This window comes from Sapajus apella, unplaced genomic scaffold (assembly GCF_009761245.1).
Source record: "Sapajus apella isolate SASKATOON/1434 unplaced genomic scaffold, GSC_monkey_1.0 scaffold132, whole genome shotgun sequence".
NCBI classification, from domain to species: Eukaryota; Metazoa; Chordata; class Mammalia; order Primates; family Cebidae; genus Sapajus; species Sapajus apella.
The window spans coordinates 3,647,455-3,664,576 of record NW_022437072.1 but is presented as its reverse complement, the minus strand read 5'-3'; the positions used below and the strand labels follow the sequence as shown (position 1 = coordinate 3,664,576).

At 36.2% G+C, this 17,122-nt stretch overlaps 1 protein-coding gene across 8 annotated transcripts in view; it reads left to right on the top strand.

Moving 5' to 3' along the window:
* KCNT2 (potassium sodium-activated channel subfamily T member 2) overlaps positions 1–17,122 on the top strand; it is a 412,694-nt gene that overhangs the window by 208,761 nt on the left and 186,811 nt on the right. For all 8 annotated transcript variants that reach the window (XM_032262881.1, XM_032262880.1, XM_032262875.1 and 5 more), the window contains exons 9-12: positions 3,831–4,011; positions 5,311–5,475; positions 7,018–7,154; positions 9,863–9,926. In XM_032262881.1, coding sequence (XP_032118772.1) covers positions 3,831–4,011; positions 5,311–5,475; positions 7,018–7,154; positions 9,863–9,926 — 547 coding nt within the window. The remainder of the gene's footprint in view (positions 1–3,830; positions 4,012–5,310; positions 5,476–7,017; positions 7,155–9,862; positions 9,927–17,122) is intronic.

The window sequence follows — 17,122 nt, the reverse complement described above, 5'->3', positions numbered from 1 at the left end:
GTGCCCAGAAGCCATAGTGAGTGTTCACAAATATACACTGATTTTAAAAATAGTTTAATAGGGGTATAATATATGTATAATAAAATTTACTCATTTTAAGTATAAATTCTATATTGTTTCATGTATATTCAAAGTTATATACGTGAAGAGATGTATACCATCACCTCAATTCAGTTTTCGAATATTTTCACCACCACATTCCCACCATCAGTCCTAGGCAACCACTGATTTGCTGGTTCTTCTCTGGATATTTCATATAAACAGAATCATACAACATGTGGTCTTTTATGTCTGACTTCTTTCACTCATCGTGTTTTTGCAATTTATCCAGAACTTGGCTCCTTTTAAATTTTTACTTATTTACTTATTTACTGAGTAGTATTGCATGATTGTATTAGTCTGTTTGTGCTGCTTTAACAAAATTCCTGAGCCTTCGTAATATATGAACAATAGAAATTTCTTTCTCACAATCCTTGATCTGTGAAGGCCAAGGTCAAGGTGCTGGAAATTTAACATCTGTTGGGGGTTTTCTCTCTCCTTCAGGATGGGGCCTTACTGCTGCACCCTCCCATGGCAGAAGGGCAAACTTGGCACAACTTGATAAGGTGGCTAATGCCATTCGTGAGTGCCCTACCCTCATAAATTTAATCACCGCGTAAGGACCCCACTTCTTAATAATGTTGCATTGTGGGATTTAAGTTTCAGTGTGAATTTTGGAGGGGACACAAACATTCACTCCATAGCCTTCTGCTTCTGGTGCATCAAAATGCATGTCCTTCTCACATACAACATGCATTTTATTTCATCCCAGTAGCCCCTAAAGTCTTGAGTTGTTCCAACACCAACTCTTAAGCCCAAAGTTTCGTCTAAATATCACCTAAATTAGATATGGGTGAGACTCAAGGCATGATTCATCCTGAGGCTAATTACTCTTCAGCTGTGAGCCTGTGAGATTAAACAAGTTTTGTGCTTCCAAAATATAATGGTGAGACAGGTATAGGATAGATATTATCAATCCAAAGGGGAGAAATAGGCAAGGAGAAATGGGTAATAGGTCCTAATTAAGTTGGAAATCCAACAAGGAAAACAATATTAAATCCTGAGGTTTCAGAGTAATCTTTGACTCCATGTCTTGACTTCTGGTCACACTGGGGAGGGGTTGGCCCACACTAGGCTCTGGGAAGCCTCATCTTCTCGGCTTTCCTTGGCATAGTCCACATAGCAGCACTTACAGGGTTGAGGTCTGGTACCTGCAGCTCTCCATACTGGCATTTCATGCTGGTGACTACAGCTATGGTGTCTCAGGGATGGCTCCACCCCTATGGCACCAGGCATTGCCCTAGTGGGGACTCTATGTGTGGGCATATCCCTGTGGTAGTTCTCTTTCTTGGCCCCAAGGCTTTCCGGGGCATCCTTTGAAATCTAGGGGGGAGGTAACCATGCCTTCACAGCTTATGTTCTTTTCACACCTGCTAAATTAGCACCACATGGATGCCACTAAGGATTACCACCTCTGACTTCTATAGCAGCATCCTGAGTCACTCTTGCACCTGCTTCACCACCACTTGGGGTGGCCAAAGAGCACCGCACCAGAATGAAGAAAGCTGACTCCTGAGGCCTCAAAGGTGTCCTGGTTTCCTCGGTTGAAACTGTTCTGCTCTCAAAGCTTTCACACTCTAGGCCTGTGGTGGGGGTTACAGTCTGGAAGAGCTCCAAAATGCCTTCAGGGTTATTCTTCCATTGTTTTGATGAAGAGTACCTGGCTTCCTTTTATCTTATAAGAATCTCCTTATTGCATGATTGCTTGGGCAAACTGTTGGTGTTTTGTCTGGAACACAATTTTTATTCTTTACAATCTGACCAGGCTGAGTATTTTCCAAATTTGTAAGTTCTCCTTCCCTTTTGATTATAAATTTCATCTTTAATCAATTTCTCTCTTCTGGCATTTTATTAAAAGCAGTCAAGAAACACAGTGCATCACCCTGAACACTTTGCTTAGAGCTTTCTTTTACTACATATTTTAGTTCACCACCTTTGAATTGTGCCTTCCACAAAATATTAGGACACAGACGTAATTCACCAGGTTTTGCCACTTTATAATAAGGATGGCTTTTCCTCCAGTTTCCAATTAGATATTCCTTATTTCTGTCTAGGAACTTATCAGAAAGGGCTTTACTGCCTATATTTCCACCAATATTCTGGTCATAACTGTTTAAATAATCTGTAAGAAGATTTAGGCTTTTTCAACTCTCTTCTTCTTCTGAGACTTCACCAAAATTGTCCTTAAACACTCCATTCAGGGAAATCTAGGCTTTTTCTTGCATGTACCCTAAAACTGTTCCTGTCTGTAACAATTACCCAATTCCAAAGCTGCTTCCACATTTTTAGGTATTTGTTATAGCAACACCCTACTTCTCAGTGTCAATGTCTGTATTAGTTCATTTGTGCTGCTACCACAAAATATCTGAGACTGTGTAGTTTATGAATAATAGAAATATATATCTCACAGTTCCAGAAGCAGGGGAGTTCATGATCAAGGGGTCACAGATTTGGTATCTGGTGAGGGCCTTCTCGCTCATCAAGATGAGGCATTGTTGCTGTGTCCTCACATGACAGAAGGCATTAAAGCAAAAAGAGGCCTAGCTGGTTCCCTCCAACACTTTTATAAGGTTGCTAATCCCATTCTTGAGAGCTCCAGACTTAATCACCTCCTAAAGCCCACCTCTTAATAATGTTGCATTGTGAATTTAAGTTTCAACATGAATTTTGGAGCGAATACAGACATTCAAACCATAGCAATTATATGCCGATTGCTGTGTTGCGAATCTTACATCTTCCTCCAACGTTGCACAATATATTTTATTATTCATAATCTCACCTTGCCTCTTTTGTTTTTTTGCTAATAGCAGCATTATTTATAATGTTATTTTAACAAATTTCTAATTCAAGGGCATCTAACAACTTTTACATTGCTCTCTTACTGTCACTTCATCAATAGCTTTGTACAAATGATTGATTCATTTAAGGACTTGTTTTAAGAATCATTTGGTGTCTTAGTCCATTTTGTTCTCCTATAAGATAATACCTGAAACTGAGTAATTTATAATCAACGGAAATGTATTCGCTCATACTGATTTTGGAGGCTGGGAATCTTCTCAAAACATGGTAGAAGGGCAAAGAGAGAAAGTGCACATCAGATGGGGGGTGAGGGAGAGAGAGAGACAGCGCACGTGCACATGTGAGTGAGCCCATTCCCACAATATCAACATTAGCTCATTCATGTTGGTGGAGCCCTCATGACCTAAACACCTCTTAACAGTCTCACCTCTTGGTATCATACAATGGCAATTAAATTTCAACATGAGTTTTGGAGGTGACAGTATTCAAACCATAGCAGTTGGCAATTATTAATTCCTCAACCTTCTTACTGTCTTTCTCTTCTTCCTAAATTATGAAAAAAGAAAAAGGAAAGACTTGGTATTTTGGAAGGGATTAGATGTAGCGATTTCTGGCCTCTATGTTTCCTTGATGTTCTTTCAGTGTCTTTGTGTATCACCCATGAAATTGTCTGTTCATTTTGCATGTTACTTAAATATGCTGTGTGATATTTTTACTACCATTTTTGGCTGTTAATCAAAATAAGACCACATCTGGTCAATGTAGGAAAAGAACTTACTAATTATATTTTTCTTAGAAAAATACATTGTGAAATATAAGAGCTTGACTATTAAATGGCTTTATGAAATGTGCTTTGGCTTTCAAAGAATGATGATGAGAAATATTGTGTGCAATTTGAAAGATTTAATTTTAATGCATATTTGTTTCCTTAGCATTTGTGGGATCCAACATCTGGAACGAATAGGAAAGAAGCTGAATCTCTTTGACTCCCTTTATTTCTGCATTGTAACGTTTTCTACTGTGGGCTTCGGGGATGTCACTCCTGAAACGTGGTCCTCCAAGCTTTTTGTCGTTGCTATGATTTGTGTTGCTCTTGTGGTTCTACCCATACAGGTAAACATAACCATCATACATTGTCTAGAAATATGCAGAGACATAAAATGAAATCTTCCATTTTTAATAAGAACTGGAAAGTAGTTTATTTATCTAACAATAATTTGCTGACACATGCTATCATTACATTTAACCAATTACATAATTACTGCAGAAATGTTATTTTACATTTTATTAGAAACACCAAGTTTTTTTTCCTTCCAGTCGTGACTGACAGCGCACATCTTATTTAAATCCTTCAAGATGCTTTTTAAAAAAAATATAGAGTACTTAACTATATTAAGTATAGAATAATGTAATTTTTAATTATAGGATGGTAGATCAAAAAATAAATTTGTGAAGGGTTGATTTCTCTTGGTTCTTCAAAATAAACTACATAATCATATACTGCAATGAAAAAAAAAATGATTAGTTAGGTTGGTCAACTAAAACAAAATCTGGGGCAGGTGCAGTGGCTCATGGCTATAATTCCAGTATTTTGAGAGGCCAAGGCAGGTGGATGGCTTGAGCCCATGAGCTGAAGATGAGCTTGGGCTACAAGGTGAAACCCCATCTCTACAAAAAATAAATTGAAAACAAAGTCTGAACATATTTTATATTATGTGGCACTTTGGGGAGTGAGTAGGGAGGTTGCAAAGGGGCGGATATATAAATGGAATTACAAATAAGTAAATGCAATCTCTAACCCTTTCCTATAATGAGCCCTGTGTGCCCATGTATGGGCAGATCAGACACAGGTTATGGGGAAAAGCAAATCAAACTTGCATATTCCATTGTAAAACTTGGGCCGCAATGTATCTAAATACCTACAAAAATGGCCTTCCTACTCCTGTAAATTCATGCACATCTTTCTTCCTGACATCCCTCCCTTGCACCTTTCATTTTCTTCCATTTCTGGCTACTGTACAGCTAGAATGTGGCCATGCGTGTTAAGAGTAATTCCTATTACATGAGATGTGGGTAGAACTTGAGAGAGAATGTGGAAAAATAACAATGAGGCTTTTCTCTTTCACTCAGCTCTACTAGACATAAAGCAGAGGCACAGACCTCTTAGTGGCCTGTTCTTATGTGATAGCAAAATCATGTTAATATGTTTCTTCAGAGACCTGAAGCCCCTGGGAGGCTTTTACAGCCTCTGTAGAAATTATATGGAAAATCTGTTGTTGAAGGGGAATGCTGACAATTAGAATCTCAATGAGTTCCATCTACAAAATTGACAGTACTTAATAAACAATAGATGTATTGCATTGATTTACTTATTTTCTTACCATGTTTTTCATTCACATGTGGAAAATACAGTTTGAACAGCTGGCTTATTTGTGGATGGAGAGACAAAAGTCAGGTGGGAACTATAGTCGACACAGAGCTCAAACAGAAAAGCATGTTGTTCTGTGTGTCAGCTCGCTGAAGATTGATTTACTTATGGATTTTTTAAACGAATTCTATGCTCATCCTAGACTCCAGGTACATTTGGCTTATATTATGTATTATACTGGATCATACCTACCAACTAACATATTGTCAAAGTCAATTAACTGATGGTTCAGCCTGCTTTGTGGAGGATTTTTATTTATACACCCAAATATAGAAAGAGTAAATGAAGAACTACAAATATAACCAGGAACATAGAAAAAATATGCTGGAGGAATACACAGTATTTTAAGTTTCCTTCTGTATGTACGCTAAAAAACAGATGGAATAATGTTAATGCTACAAAGAAAATTTTTCTTTGAATTAAAGGATTGCTTTTTTGTCCCTTGGGTAGAGCATAAGTGATATCTTTATGAAACAGTGAATTTTAAGATAAAATACAATTAAACAAGAAAGAAACCATTTCAATATCATCTACTCAGTTAAATACTGCAGAATTGTATCAAGGATTGCTAATGGAAATGTGGGAGCCTGGGACTTTCACTTTTTTCTTTTGTTTCCTTAAGTATAAATAGGTGCTATTTGTAGTAGGAATGTATGACCAAAAATTGGACAGTAACTAGGCAAAGTGAGAATAGGAATTAAGAAGAAACTTTTTTTCTGTCTATGCAGATATAATTCTTGAATATTCCCACTTGCTGCTGTGGGCCACAGCAGTTATTTCCTTTCCAGCTTCCTGCACCTAGTGTGTTTGAAGGTCTTGTATTTCGTCAACAAATTTGTGTCAAGAAGTTGAATAACTCCAAACATCAAGACAATGCTTACTCTGTCTAATTATCCTTTTCTTACAAAACATAGAAATAATTGATTTGTGAATATTTTGGAGACCTTTATGAATACTATATTTTTGTGTTTTAATACACCTAATTTATAATTGATTCTTAAATGATAGAATCATTTTGTTCTGTCTTAAATGGGCAGAATTGTTTTGTTCTTATTCTTTTGTTTTCCTATAAATTAACTTGCATTTTTAATAGCAACTCCATACTTATTTGTTGTTTTTTAATACTTTCTCCAAAGGACCATATATTTGGAAATATTTTGATATCACGTTCATTTGGTTTACTTTGTCAGTATTTGCAATGTTTTTATGAACCCTTATTTATTCAAATATCCATCAGAAACTGTTCAAAATTATTGGTTCATAATAGTATAACCAAATGATATAAATCACTACCACAGTTTTGATTCTCAAACTAATGACTTGAAGTATGAATTGATATTTAAATGCTTCTGCTTGGTGTTCAGCGTATATTTTAGGATCAGTCTTAGATAGAACTAAAAACTTTACAAGCTGAAAGTGCATGCCAGGTATAACCACTGGTTACCTTCCCTGTGGCCCTAGTAAGATGGAAATAAATTGAGATGAATTTATTGATTTATGAGATTTGCATGTGTCCCAGTTGTGTTATAAGAGAGCAGTGTTATTTAATATATGCCCAGGTTTTAAATATGAAATTTTATTAGCAAAAGTTGATTTCAGTTTTATCATATTTCAGATTTTTCTTATTTTTCTATGTAGTATAATAGAAAACATTATTGTTTCTATCCCAATGCCCATTTTGTTTTGAATAGGATTATTATGTGGTGATTTTGTGTCCTACTGAAATGGATGTGCAAGTCCGAAGGGTACTGCAGATTCCAATGTGGTCCCAAAGAGTTATCTATCTTCAAGGTTCAGCCCTTAAAGATCAAGACCTGTTGAGAGCAAAGTAGGTGTCTCTGTCTTTCATCTTGCAGCTTACAGTTTTGAGTGACTTAATATTTTCTCTTTCTGCCAAATTTTAGCAATTTTCAGTGTCACAAGATGTGTTTCAGTATGTTTGAGTAAAGTCTTTTGTCTTAGTTCCTCTGCTGACCAAACCGAAAGGTTAAAAATATATAATAAAATCAGTGTGTTTACTCCTCTTTTCAGCCTCATCTCAAGACAAAATTGTTCAGCAGACTGTGACCACACAACACAATGAGAAAAGTGGCCCCTATAATTATCTTCAGCTGTCAGAGATTCACTGAGGTATCCAGACTCACTGATAGAGTAGTCTCCAAATTCCTGAATACTGTTTTTATCCCATATATAAAAATCATGGGCTAGATATGATGTGATATACCAGTGCAGTGTGAGTCAGAGTTTATATTTTAAAGAGCCTGCACCACGTGTTGGACAGGTAGCACTTGTGTTGCCTGGGGTCAGGGCCGAAACGGTTGCTGTGGGCTAGAGGAATCAGAAAGGTGACAAGTCTTACTTAGCTACCGTATTCTTTTTGTGCATGTACCAGGCAACTTGGCTCAAAGGTGACAGAGTCGTAAACATTTGTCACAGGTTACCGAGTTATATCACATGAGCAGAGTGTGAGCATTATGGGGCAGAGTGTGGACACCAGGGAATCAGGGCTTCTGCAAAACAGTCTCTTTAGTTTCAGAAGCCAGAAGATATCTTCAGCAGAAGTGGTTTTGCTCAATATTGTCTGCTGTTTTTAAAGTTTTAAATGTGCCCTCGTGTTTATCTTTGAGTTCTCCTGCATGCTCTTCTAGATTTAAAAGTCTCCCCACTGAATTGTATAGTATAAGTGCTTTACACTTTTTTTTTCTTTCCTGCATAACCTGAGTGTGTGTGAGTGGGTGTGTGTTTGTGCCTGTCTTCACTGTGTGTGCATGTGCCTGTGTGTGTATGTCTAGTGAGTGATAGAAACAAACAGAAGAAAAGTTAACTGTTTTGTAGAACAGACTTTGGAACTTCTTTTTGCTGTGTAATCCTTCAAATGATGACTAGATGCCTAGTCAGGAACTCTGATGTTACTTTTGATTTATATATAATAAAGTCAGTTTAATGGAGCCTTTTTTTCAACAATTTAATTTCTGAAACAAAAACTTCACTAGAAACTAGCAGGATTATAATTGGAAAGATACATTCTTTGTGAGAATATTCATCTTTTTGGTGTATTCAATACTTTATATTTGTGGTCATTCTACTTGTGACATTCTATCCTTTAAGTCATCAGCTTTTCCCAGCACCTCAGGTAAACCCTGGCTTTAGATGTTTACTGTTTGCTGTCTATAGTCATTATTTGAGTGTGCTAGAAAAAATAGACGCTTAGATACTACTATAATCTACATCATTGTATTCATCTGTGTAGATAATCAGTATGCTTAATTTATTGTAAGACAGTTATGTTCTTCACACAATAAGCCTGAATAATATTAATATTGTGTTCAATATGACTTTGTGTAATAAATGGAGGCTTCTTTCTAATAAATTTATCTGAGTTATTGGTATTAGCTATTACTATCTAACCTATATAATATTTAGGATTAATATAACTAATTTATTACCAATAGTTTTAAAATTATTTCTTAGTAAAAACTATCACATTTTCAAGAAGAATTCCTCCATAGGAATAAAAGAAAAGAGAAAGGAATGAAGGAGAGAGATAGGTAGCTGGCTGGCCATACTCAAAAAGCTATTTTTAAAAATAAATTAGAGTGACACAGTATCCATTTTTATGTTCATTTCAATCTTAACTTCATATAAAAGATTTGGGATTTAATATAAACAAACACATTTTTCAGTGCAATTCCTCATACGTAGAGCATGGAGTAATATTCTCCAAACAAGTTTCAAAGGTTAGTTGCATGAGTTTTGAATTGCTTTGTTGAAAACGGTGTTTAGAAAAAGTTATCCAACACTCATATTATCTTAATAACCATGGCGCAACATTTCCCAGAACTGTTTGGCTTGATCTTATTTCAAAGACTTTTATATTTCCTCTCCATAGAAAACATTTTTTTTTTTTGGAAAAAGATTTACTTTATCACAGTGAACCACAGAGGTAACTCATTCCTCTTTTTGAAAGTAAACATTCTTGTGCTTTTAGAACATCATGTATCAAACACTAAAATATACTGTGTCTTTATCACTAAACTTAAGAAATATTGAACCCTAGCATGAGGGGAAGGGGGTTGCAACAAGATAATGAATGATCTCCAGGAAGTATAAATACAGAGTACAGTTTGACTTAGGAATCCTGAGCGGCTCTGTTCCATCCCTCTTAGTTTGATTGTGACATTACAGTTAAAATGCAATTAATCATAAAATAAAGACCAATATATCCTGTTAATTTACTCAAAGCATACATATAAAAATACATTTAATCATAAAAAGGAATAAAGGTTGGCTTTTTTTTAACTTTTGTCATAGACCACTAAGTTATAACAGATAACCCAATAATGGATTTTCTTTTTGTTCAGGATCAAATATAGTCATGATCTGCTAGAAATTCAACTTTGATTTAAGCTTATAGATACACATGGTCTTCCTGTAAATTTTTTGCAATATATGAACTAAAAAGTGAAATTCTATTTGTCAGAAAACATGTAGATACTTCAGTGTGTGATTATTCTGTCTTTTTCTGTCTGTATTTAGGATGGATGACGCTGAGGCCTGTTTTATTCTCAGTAGCCGTTGTGAAGTGGATAGGACATCATCTGTAAGTTTCTAAAATCTCTTTTAGTAAGTTGTGCTTTCCATTTTAGAAGAATTTTTTTAAATTTGAATTTTTAGAAATCTGCCAACATTAAATATTGGTGACCTTAAAGTTTTACTAAAGGAAACAATATTACTGAGCTATCTTTTCCATAAGAACCGTTGAATCATTGTATTAACAAAAATGTTTTTCAAATAGTTTCTACACATCCTCCATAATCTATTGATCAAAAGGAATCACATAGAATTAGAACTAGACCATTTTTAAAATTAAATATGTCTTATGAGATGTAATTTTGTTAAAGTGGCCTCAATTTTTTCAAAGTTAAGACAAAACGGATGGATCAGGCATTAGAACCAAGTGGGGAGTTTCTTAAAAATATGCATTTCAGAACCTTCTATTCAAGATATTTGGGTGGTAATTAAGAATCTCTATATTTTTAAAAGCTCCCAGGTAATTCTGAAACACATTTCACTTTGGTAACCTTTGGCTTATACAATATTTATGATGCAATTTTCAGATCCACAGTTCTATTAAACTTACAACTAAATTAAATTTTATAAGTCAAATATTGTTATAAACGAAATTAAATGGTATAAACTATTTTTAATTTTTTTATTATTTAAAAAATGCTTCATTATTTTATGCTCAGTAAATTTTACTACTTCCAGTGTTTCTAAGCCAATGACTCCATCTCTAATCATACCTGTGGTGTGTGGACAAATGAGAACAGTCGGTGATTTCTAAAGAGACTGGGGAAAAGGCAAAATGTGCATAGGTCTTTCAGGTATATGTCTATCCTCTTCTGGATATAGGCATGCTCTTTTGCATTAATTTACGACTCTAAGTCCCGAATGTGGCAGGCTCTGTTTTGTCCTCACTCTATCTAAATTACTTATCCTTTCCAAAGTGTTTAAACTGATTTTCTCATCTTTCATTTGGAGTGAGCTACTATGAGCTGAATTGTGGCCCTACAAAGTTCACATGTTGAAGTCCCAACCCTTAGTAACTCAGCATGTGAACTTATGTGGTGATAAGGTCTTGAAAGAAGTAATAAATTTATAATGAGACCATTAGGATAGGCACTAATCCAGTATGACTAGAAGATTTGGAGGCAGGCATACATACAGGGAGAACACCATGTACACATGAAGACAGCAATATGCATACCAAGGAAAGAGGTCTGGAGCAGACCTTTCCCTCACAGCTCTCAAGGAACCCAACCCTGCCAACACCTTGATTTCCGATTTCCAGTCTGTAGAACCGTGAGACAATAAAATTCTGTTGTTTAAGTCATCTAGGTTGTGGTACTTTGTTTGGCAGCCCTAGAAAACTAATAAAAGGGGGTAAACCAAAAAATGATTGAAAAACTTATAAAATTTTTTTTGAAATATATATTTGAAAAAAGTTTCTGTTCCCAGCTTTCTCTACAGTTACTACCTCAATTCAGATCAGACCCTCATCAGTTCATTTAAGCACTGCTTTAATCGTTTCTTAATAGGTTCAACAAAGTAGGTACTCCAAACATGTTTATTGAAGAAACGAATTTGAACTGAAAATAATCAAGTGTTTCTATAATTGGTTGACTTATGTAATTGTGAGTGTTGTGCCCCTCAAGGGGCAATTTGGCTTTAAAATGCTGGCAGTTTTTCAGCATATGTATCATCTTTGTGTAATAAGGGAGGTGTAAGCATTAGGAAATAAATACCTATCTTCTAGGGTACCCTTTATAATGTGAATTTGGAAGCTTTTAGTTAATCAAATGCATTCTGTTTTCTCCTGACACTACTAAATTGGAGGAAATGAGTAAGAAGATTCACGCCTATAAGGACAACAGATTTGGTAGATGAGACAATACTAATTTTATATTAATAATAATTCTGCAAGCTACAAAGCAGATGGATGAGTGGCAACAGTGAAGGAAGTTAAAATTTTAAGTTGAGAGGGGAAACAAATTAGAAGCAGGCTGCTTTTTGCAATGGAACCTCAAGAGTCTCAGAAAGCAGAGGTATCAGATGTCTCCGAAGTCGGGTTATATATATAACTAAATATATGAATACTGGTTAGAAGCCTGTAAGAAAAGTGGGTTCGCTGATCCCCTCTACATATCCATTGCTGGTTACTTTACTGATCCTGGTAACAGAGTTTACTATTTGGAGAATTAGATTCAGGATATCCTCTACTCAGAGACACCAGCTACCGTTAGGAATCTAGGTACGATGCTACTAAAATTAAGGGAATTAAGAGCAAGTTGCCTCACTGAATGTGATATGACTTTCCCAAATGGCTCTGAGAACCATTGCCACCTGGTCCATATCTCTGTTGACATTGACACAAGATTGGGGAGTTTCCTCAGGGGAAATGGTTCACCACAACAGAAAATGCTTTATATCAGTCAACCAAAAGTGTGTGTGTATGTGTGTGTGCGTGCACACGCATGTGCACACGCAGGCATGAATCCTGGTGTTCCCAAGTGCAATATTAAAAATTGATCATTCTAAAATAAAAGCTATGTGAAAAAAGCTTTCTGCCTTCACTCAAATCCTAACCTCTTTTGAGTGCTTAACTCCGACTGTATTCAAACACCAAGTATCAATAGAGATTTGAGGAAATTTCTGACAAAGAACAAGAAGGAATGAGCAAACAAACAAAAAGCAAACACAAAAAGAGAAGCACAGAGGAAACAGAAACAATACCATATAATTTTGGAAGAATAAATCAATTTTAAAATATGTCTTTTCTAAATATTCTTAGTAATATGAGAATATGGTACATAAAACAAGAAGAGTAGGCTAGATCACAAAACAACACAACACTTTCAGTGAACCTAAAGGAGCTCTTGAAAATTAAACCTAGGATAAAACATGAATAATTTAATAAAAAGCCTAGAAGGTAAACCTAAGGAACATTGAAGAATGAAGAATAATAAAATCAACAATAAAACCAAGTAATGTAAAAGAAGAATTAAAAAGGTGAGAAAATTATAGTAGTTAAGGAGAAGCAATACAGGAATTTAAGAAAGAGATTTTTATAAAACACTGGGGCAGAATATTATGAAAGACATAATACATTCAAATTTTAAAAATTATCAAATTGAGAGGGCCCACTCATTATACAGTAAGGACTAGAAAAGATCTGTACTGGTCACGGAGAAGGAAATAAAAGAAGAGCCAAAGGAAAAAGGAAAAGGCAAATGAAGAAGAGGAACAATAGGAGAAAAAGAAGAAAATATGCAAAACTAAGGGTAGAGAATGCCTTCAGACCTCTTATCAGTAATACCAGAAGACAGTGGAACCATGGTTTCAAAATTCTGAAGGGAAATATTTTTTTAACTTAGAATTTTGTATCCTGGCAAAAGTTTGGTCTAGTAAGAAGGTAGAAAGAAAGTTATTTATATACATTGAAGATTTCAAAGAATACAAAACTATCTGGAAGCTGCTGGAAGTTGTGTTTACCCAAAACAAGGAGTGAGTGAAGAAGAAGTAGACTCAAGGGACCCAGCATGCAGGAGAGAATGGGAATTTCCACAGTGATGGTGGAAGCGGACCCTAAACAGCAGGCTCTCAGTGCCAGCAGTCAGACCACCATGGGGAGTGGAGAACTTCAGAAAGGCCACCTCTGGGGTTGAGACCAAGCTGGTGTTACCTATGTGGCTGAGTATATTGAGAAGAGATTTCCACTTCTCCGCAGGTGTTTTGGATTACATTGTGTCTCTCCTTTTATTTTCACTTGTTGGAGCCCTAACTTGCAGCACTTCACAATTTTACTGTATTTGGATACAGGGCTTTTAAATAGGTAATTAAGTTAAAAGGAGGCCATTTAGTGTAGGCTCTAATCTAAGATGACTGATGTCCTTATAAAAGGAGAATAAGGTAATAGGATATACACAGATACCCGGAGTGCATGTGCTCATGGGTCAACCAGGTGAAGAGCTGCAACATGGCAGCCGTCTGCAAGCCAATCTCACAGGCCTCAGAGGAAACTAACCCTGCTGGGACATTGTCCTGAGACTCCCAGTTGCCAGAACTATGAGAAAATAAGTGTCTGTTGTTTAAGTCACCAAATCTGGGGTATTTTTTGTGGTAGCCCAAGCAGACTAATATACAACAGATTCTGAATTAGTAATGAGTGATTAGAAAACTAAACAAATGTGAAAAGAGACAATTAGAAAGGAAAACAGATCGCTCAAGATTGGAAATATAATTACAGCACTCACCATGCTGTGCTATGAAAAATAGCCACAATAATATGAACACTGAAGATTGGTTTAACAGAAGTTATCAAACTACCGTCATGTACCACATAACATTTCAGTGACAGACTGAATATACAATGGTGGTCCCATAAGATTATAATGGAGCTGAAAAATTCCTAGTGCCTGGTGACATCATAGCTGCTGTAGCTTAGCAGTGCAGAGCTTACGTGTTTGTGATGATGCTAAGAGCAATAGATTATACCCTATAGTCTGGTAGCGTATAGGCTGTCCCATTTAGGTTTGTGTAAGTACAGTCTATGCTCAATGACAAAATCGCCTAATGATGCATTTTTCGGAACATATCTTCATGGCTAAGTGACTGATGACTTGCATATTCAAAGGGTGGGAGAAGGGAAATTCAGAATGAGGGATGAGAAGAAAGTTATACTCTTTTATTCCATAATAGAAAGCTGAAATGCAGGAAATAGTAAGAAAATCATAGTTAGAAATACGAAAGGAGGTTAAGAAAGTACCCAGCTTTGGGGCCGTCAAAGGACTGCCTCTGGGAGTGAAGTAAGGTGTGAGAGCAGGAAGGAGAGCAGAGGTTGCACTTACATGTTACAGAACTTGCCTTTTGGGACAGTGTACATGTATAGGTTTGATAGCATTTTTAGTTAGAATATATCTTGGACTAGGAAAAGATTCATTAATCTGAAGAATGTGCCATTAGTTGTGAGGAGGTAAGCAGGTTTCTTGTCATATCAGCTTCATGTAACCCTTGAGATGTCAGTATAGAAAAGGGTAAATTTGCAGTTGAACTGCCTGTATTTTTTATATATGTAGTTTTTTGTATTTCAGTAAAAATTTATTTACAAGAACAAGCAGCAGGCTGGATTTGGTTTCCAGGCCCTCATAGTTTGCTGACCTTAGCTATAGATAATTAATATTATTTTTTTAAAAAGTCTGTGGGTATATAATAGATGTATTTACTTACATTAAGTGAAATAAGCCAGGCCCAGGAAGGCAAACATTGCATGGGATCCAAAAGTCAAAGGAATTGAATTCATGGACATAGAGAATAGAAGGATTGTTACCAGAAGCTGGGAATGGTAGTGGGGAGTGGCGTTAGGGAGATTGGGGTGGTTAATGGGTACAAAATAAAATAGCAAGAATGAATAAGCCCTACTGTTCGATAGCACGACAGAGTGACTATAGTCAATAATTATTCAATTGCACATTTAAAAATAACTAAAAGTGTAATTATGTGTAACACAAAGGATAAATGATTGAGGGGCTAGATACTTATATATTCTGATTAAATTATTCTGTCTTACTTGTGAATCAGGGGAAGATACAAGGCATGTCAGTGAAGCTTCATAAAACAGGTGGAACTCGACAGCTGTTATATTTTTGGAAAAACTGTTTAGTGAAACAGGTAGTATACTATAACTGTAAAAAGTCTAGCAGAGTAGCAAGGGGTCAGTAGGTACAGTAGTACCCCCCTCATCCAGAAGGAGTACTTTCCAACATCCCCGGCAGCTGCCTGAAATCGCCTATAGTACCAAACCCTATATATGCTACACACAAATTCATTTTTTCTTCTTCACAATTTCATGGATAGAGAACTTGGTCTTACTATAGATGTTGGCAACCTCAGCACACCATATTTTTCTTTCTTTATTAACTTGGGAACTTTCATGTTTTCACTTAAAGGAGGCACATGTCAGCTTCTTCTTGGCATGTCCAAAGTGGCAGCATCACTACTCTTGCACTTTGGGGCACCAAGTAAAATAAGGGCGACTTGAACACAAGCACGGCAATACTTCAAGAGCCAATGTGATAACCAAGACAGCTACTAAGTGACTAATGGATGGGAAGCATATGTAGCGTGAATATACTGGACAAAGGGATGATTCACGTCCTGGGTGGGACAGCGTGGGGTGGAGTGGGATTTTATGCTACTTAGAATGGCATGCAACTTAAAACTTATAAATTGTTTGTTTCTGGAATTTTCCTTTTAATATTATTGGGTCAAAGTTAACCTTGGGTAACTCAAACCGTGGGAAAGCAAAACTGTGGATGGGGGACTAATATATCAGGAAAGCAAGTAAATTCTTAAAAACTCAGCAGGGAAGTCAGTGTCAGAATTGGGGCATCTTGAACAAAGGGACGACAAGAGAGTGTCATTGAGTCCTGGTAACTGGGTGGAGTTCTAGGCCTTGATAGACAGAAAGGGTAAGGAAGAAAACATGTTGATGAGCAGTGCTAAACGTACGTTATCTCTGCTCCTTTTACAAAGACTGGAATCTTTTAGTTGTTTTATGTTTGGATGTACGGGGACTCATGGAAGTGTCTACAGCCCTTGGAGATATAGAAACTTTGAGGGACTTGGTTATAAAATAGAAAGTGGACTGTTCCTAGTGTGCTCACATCTGAACACAACAACAGGCAGTATCATTCACCTCTTTTTAAAACCGTTTATGTATATATTGGTGAGCACAATGATCCAAATAATGATGTAGACAAATTATGCATTATGCTAAGTAGGTAACAATGTGGACATAGAGGACATCACGTTTGCTTGGTAATTAACATTCTCCCATTTAATGTGTTACTTCTTAGGAAGGCTCTGGTATAGCTGCTGGTGCAAACGCTGCATTATGTCTTACACAGTGGTTGATTAAACAATTCTCTCAATTGACACTCCTCCTCCTCCAGCATTTGATATAGATTCATTCAGGATGGTAGGAATCTTTGCTCTTTGATTCCCTAGAAGCGAATGAATACATGTTTTCTACAGTTTGCAAAATGTCTAGGTCTGCTTGTTTTGTTTTGTATCATTTTGTAGGGAATGTATGGTGAATACGTGAGAGCTTTGTCCAGATCATTTCTTTTAGTTGCCTCTCCCCAAGTAAGTTTTTCTTGAAGGGAGTAAGCAATTCCTCCTTTGTGATTAAGCAGTCCTACTACAATTTAATCATTTCACATGCAGTAACCTTTTCTT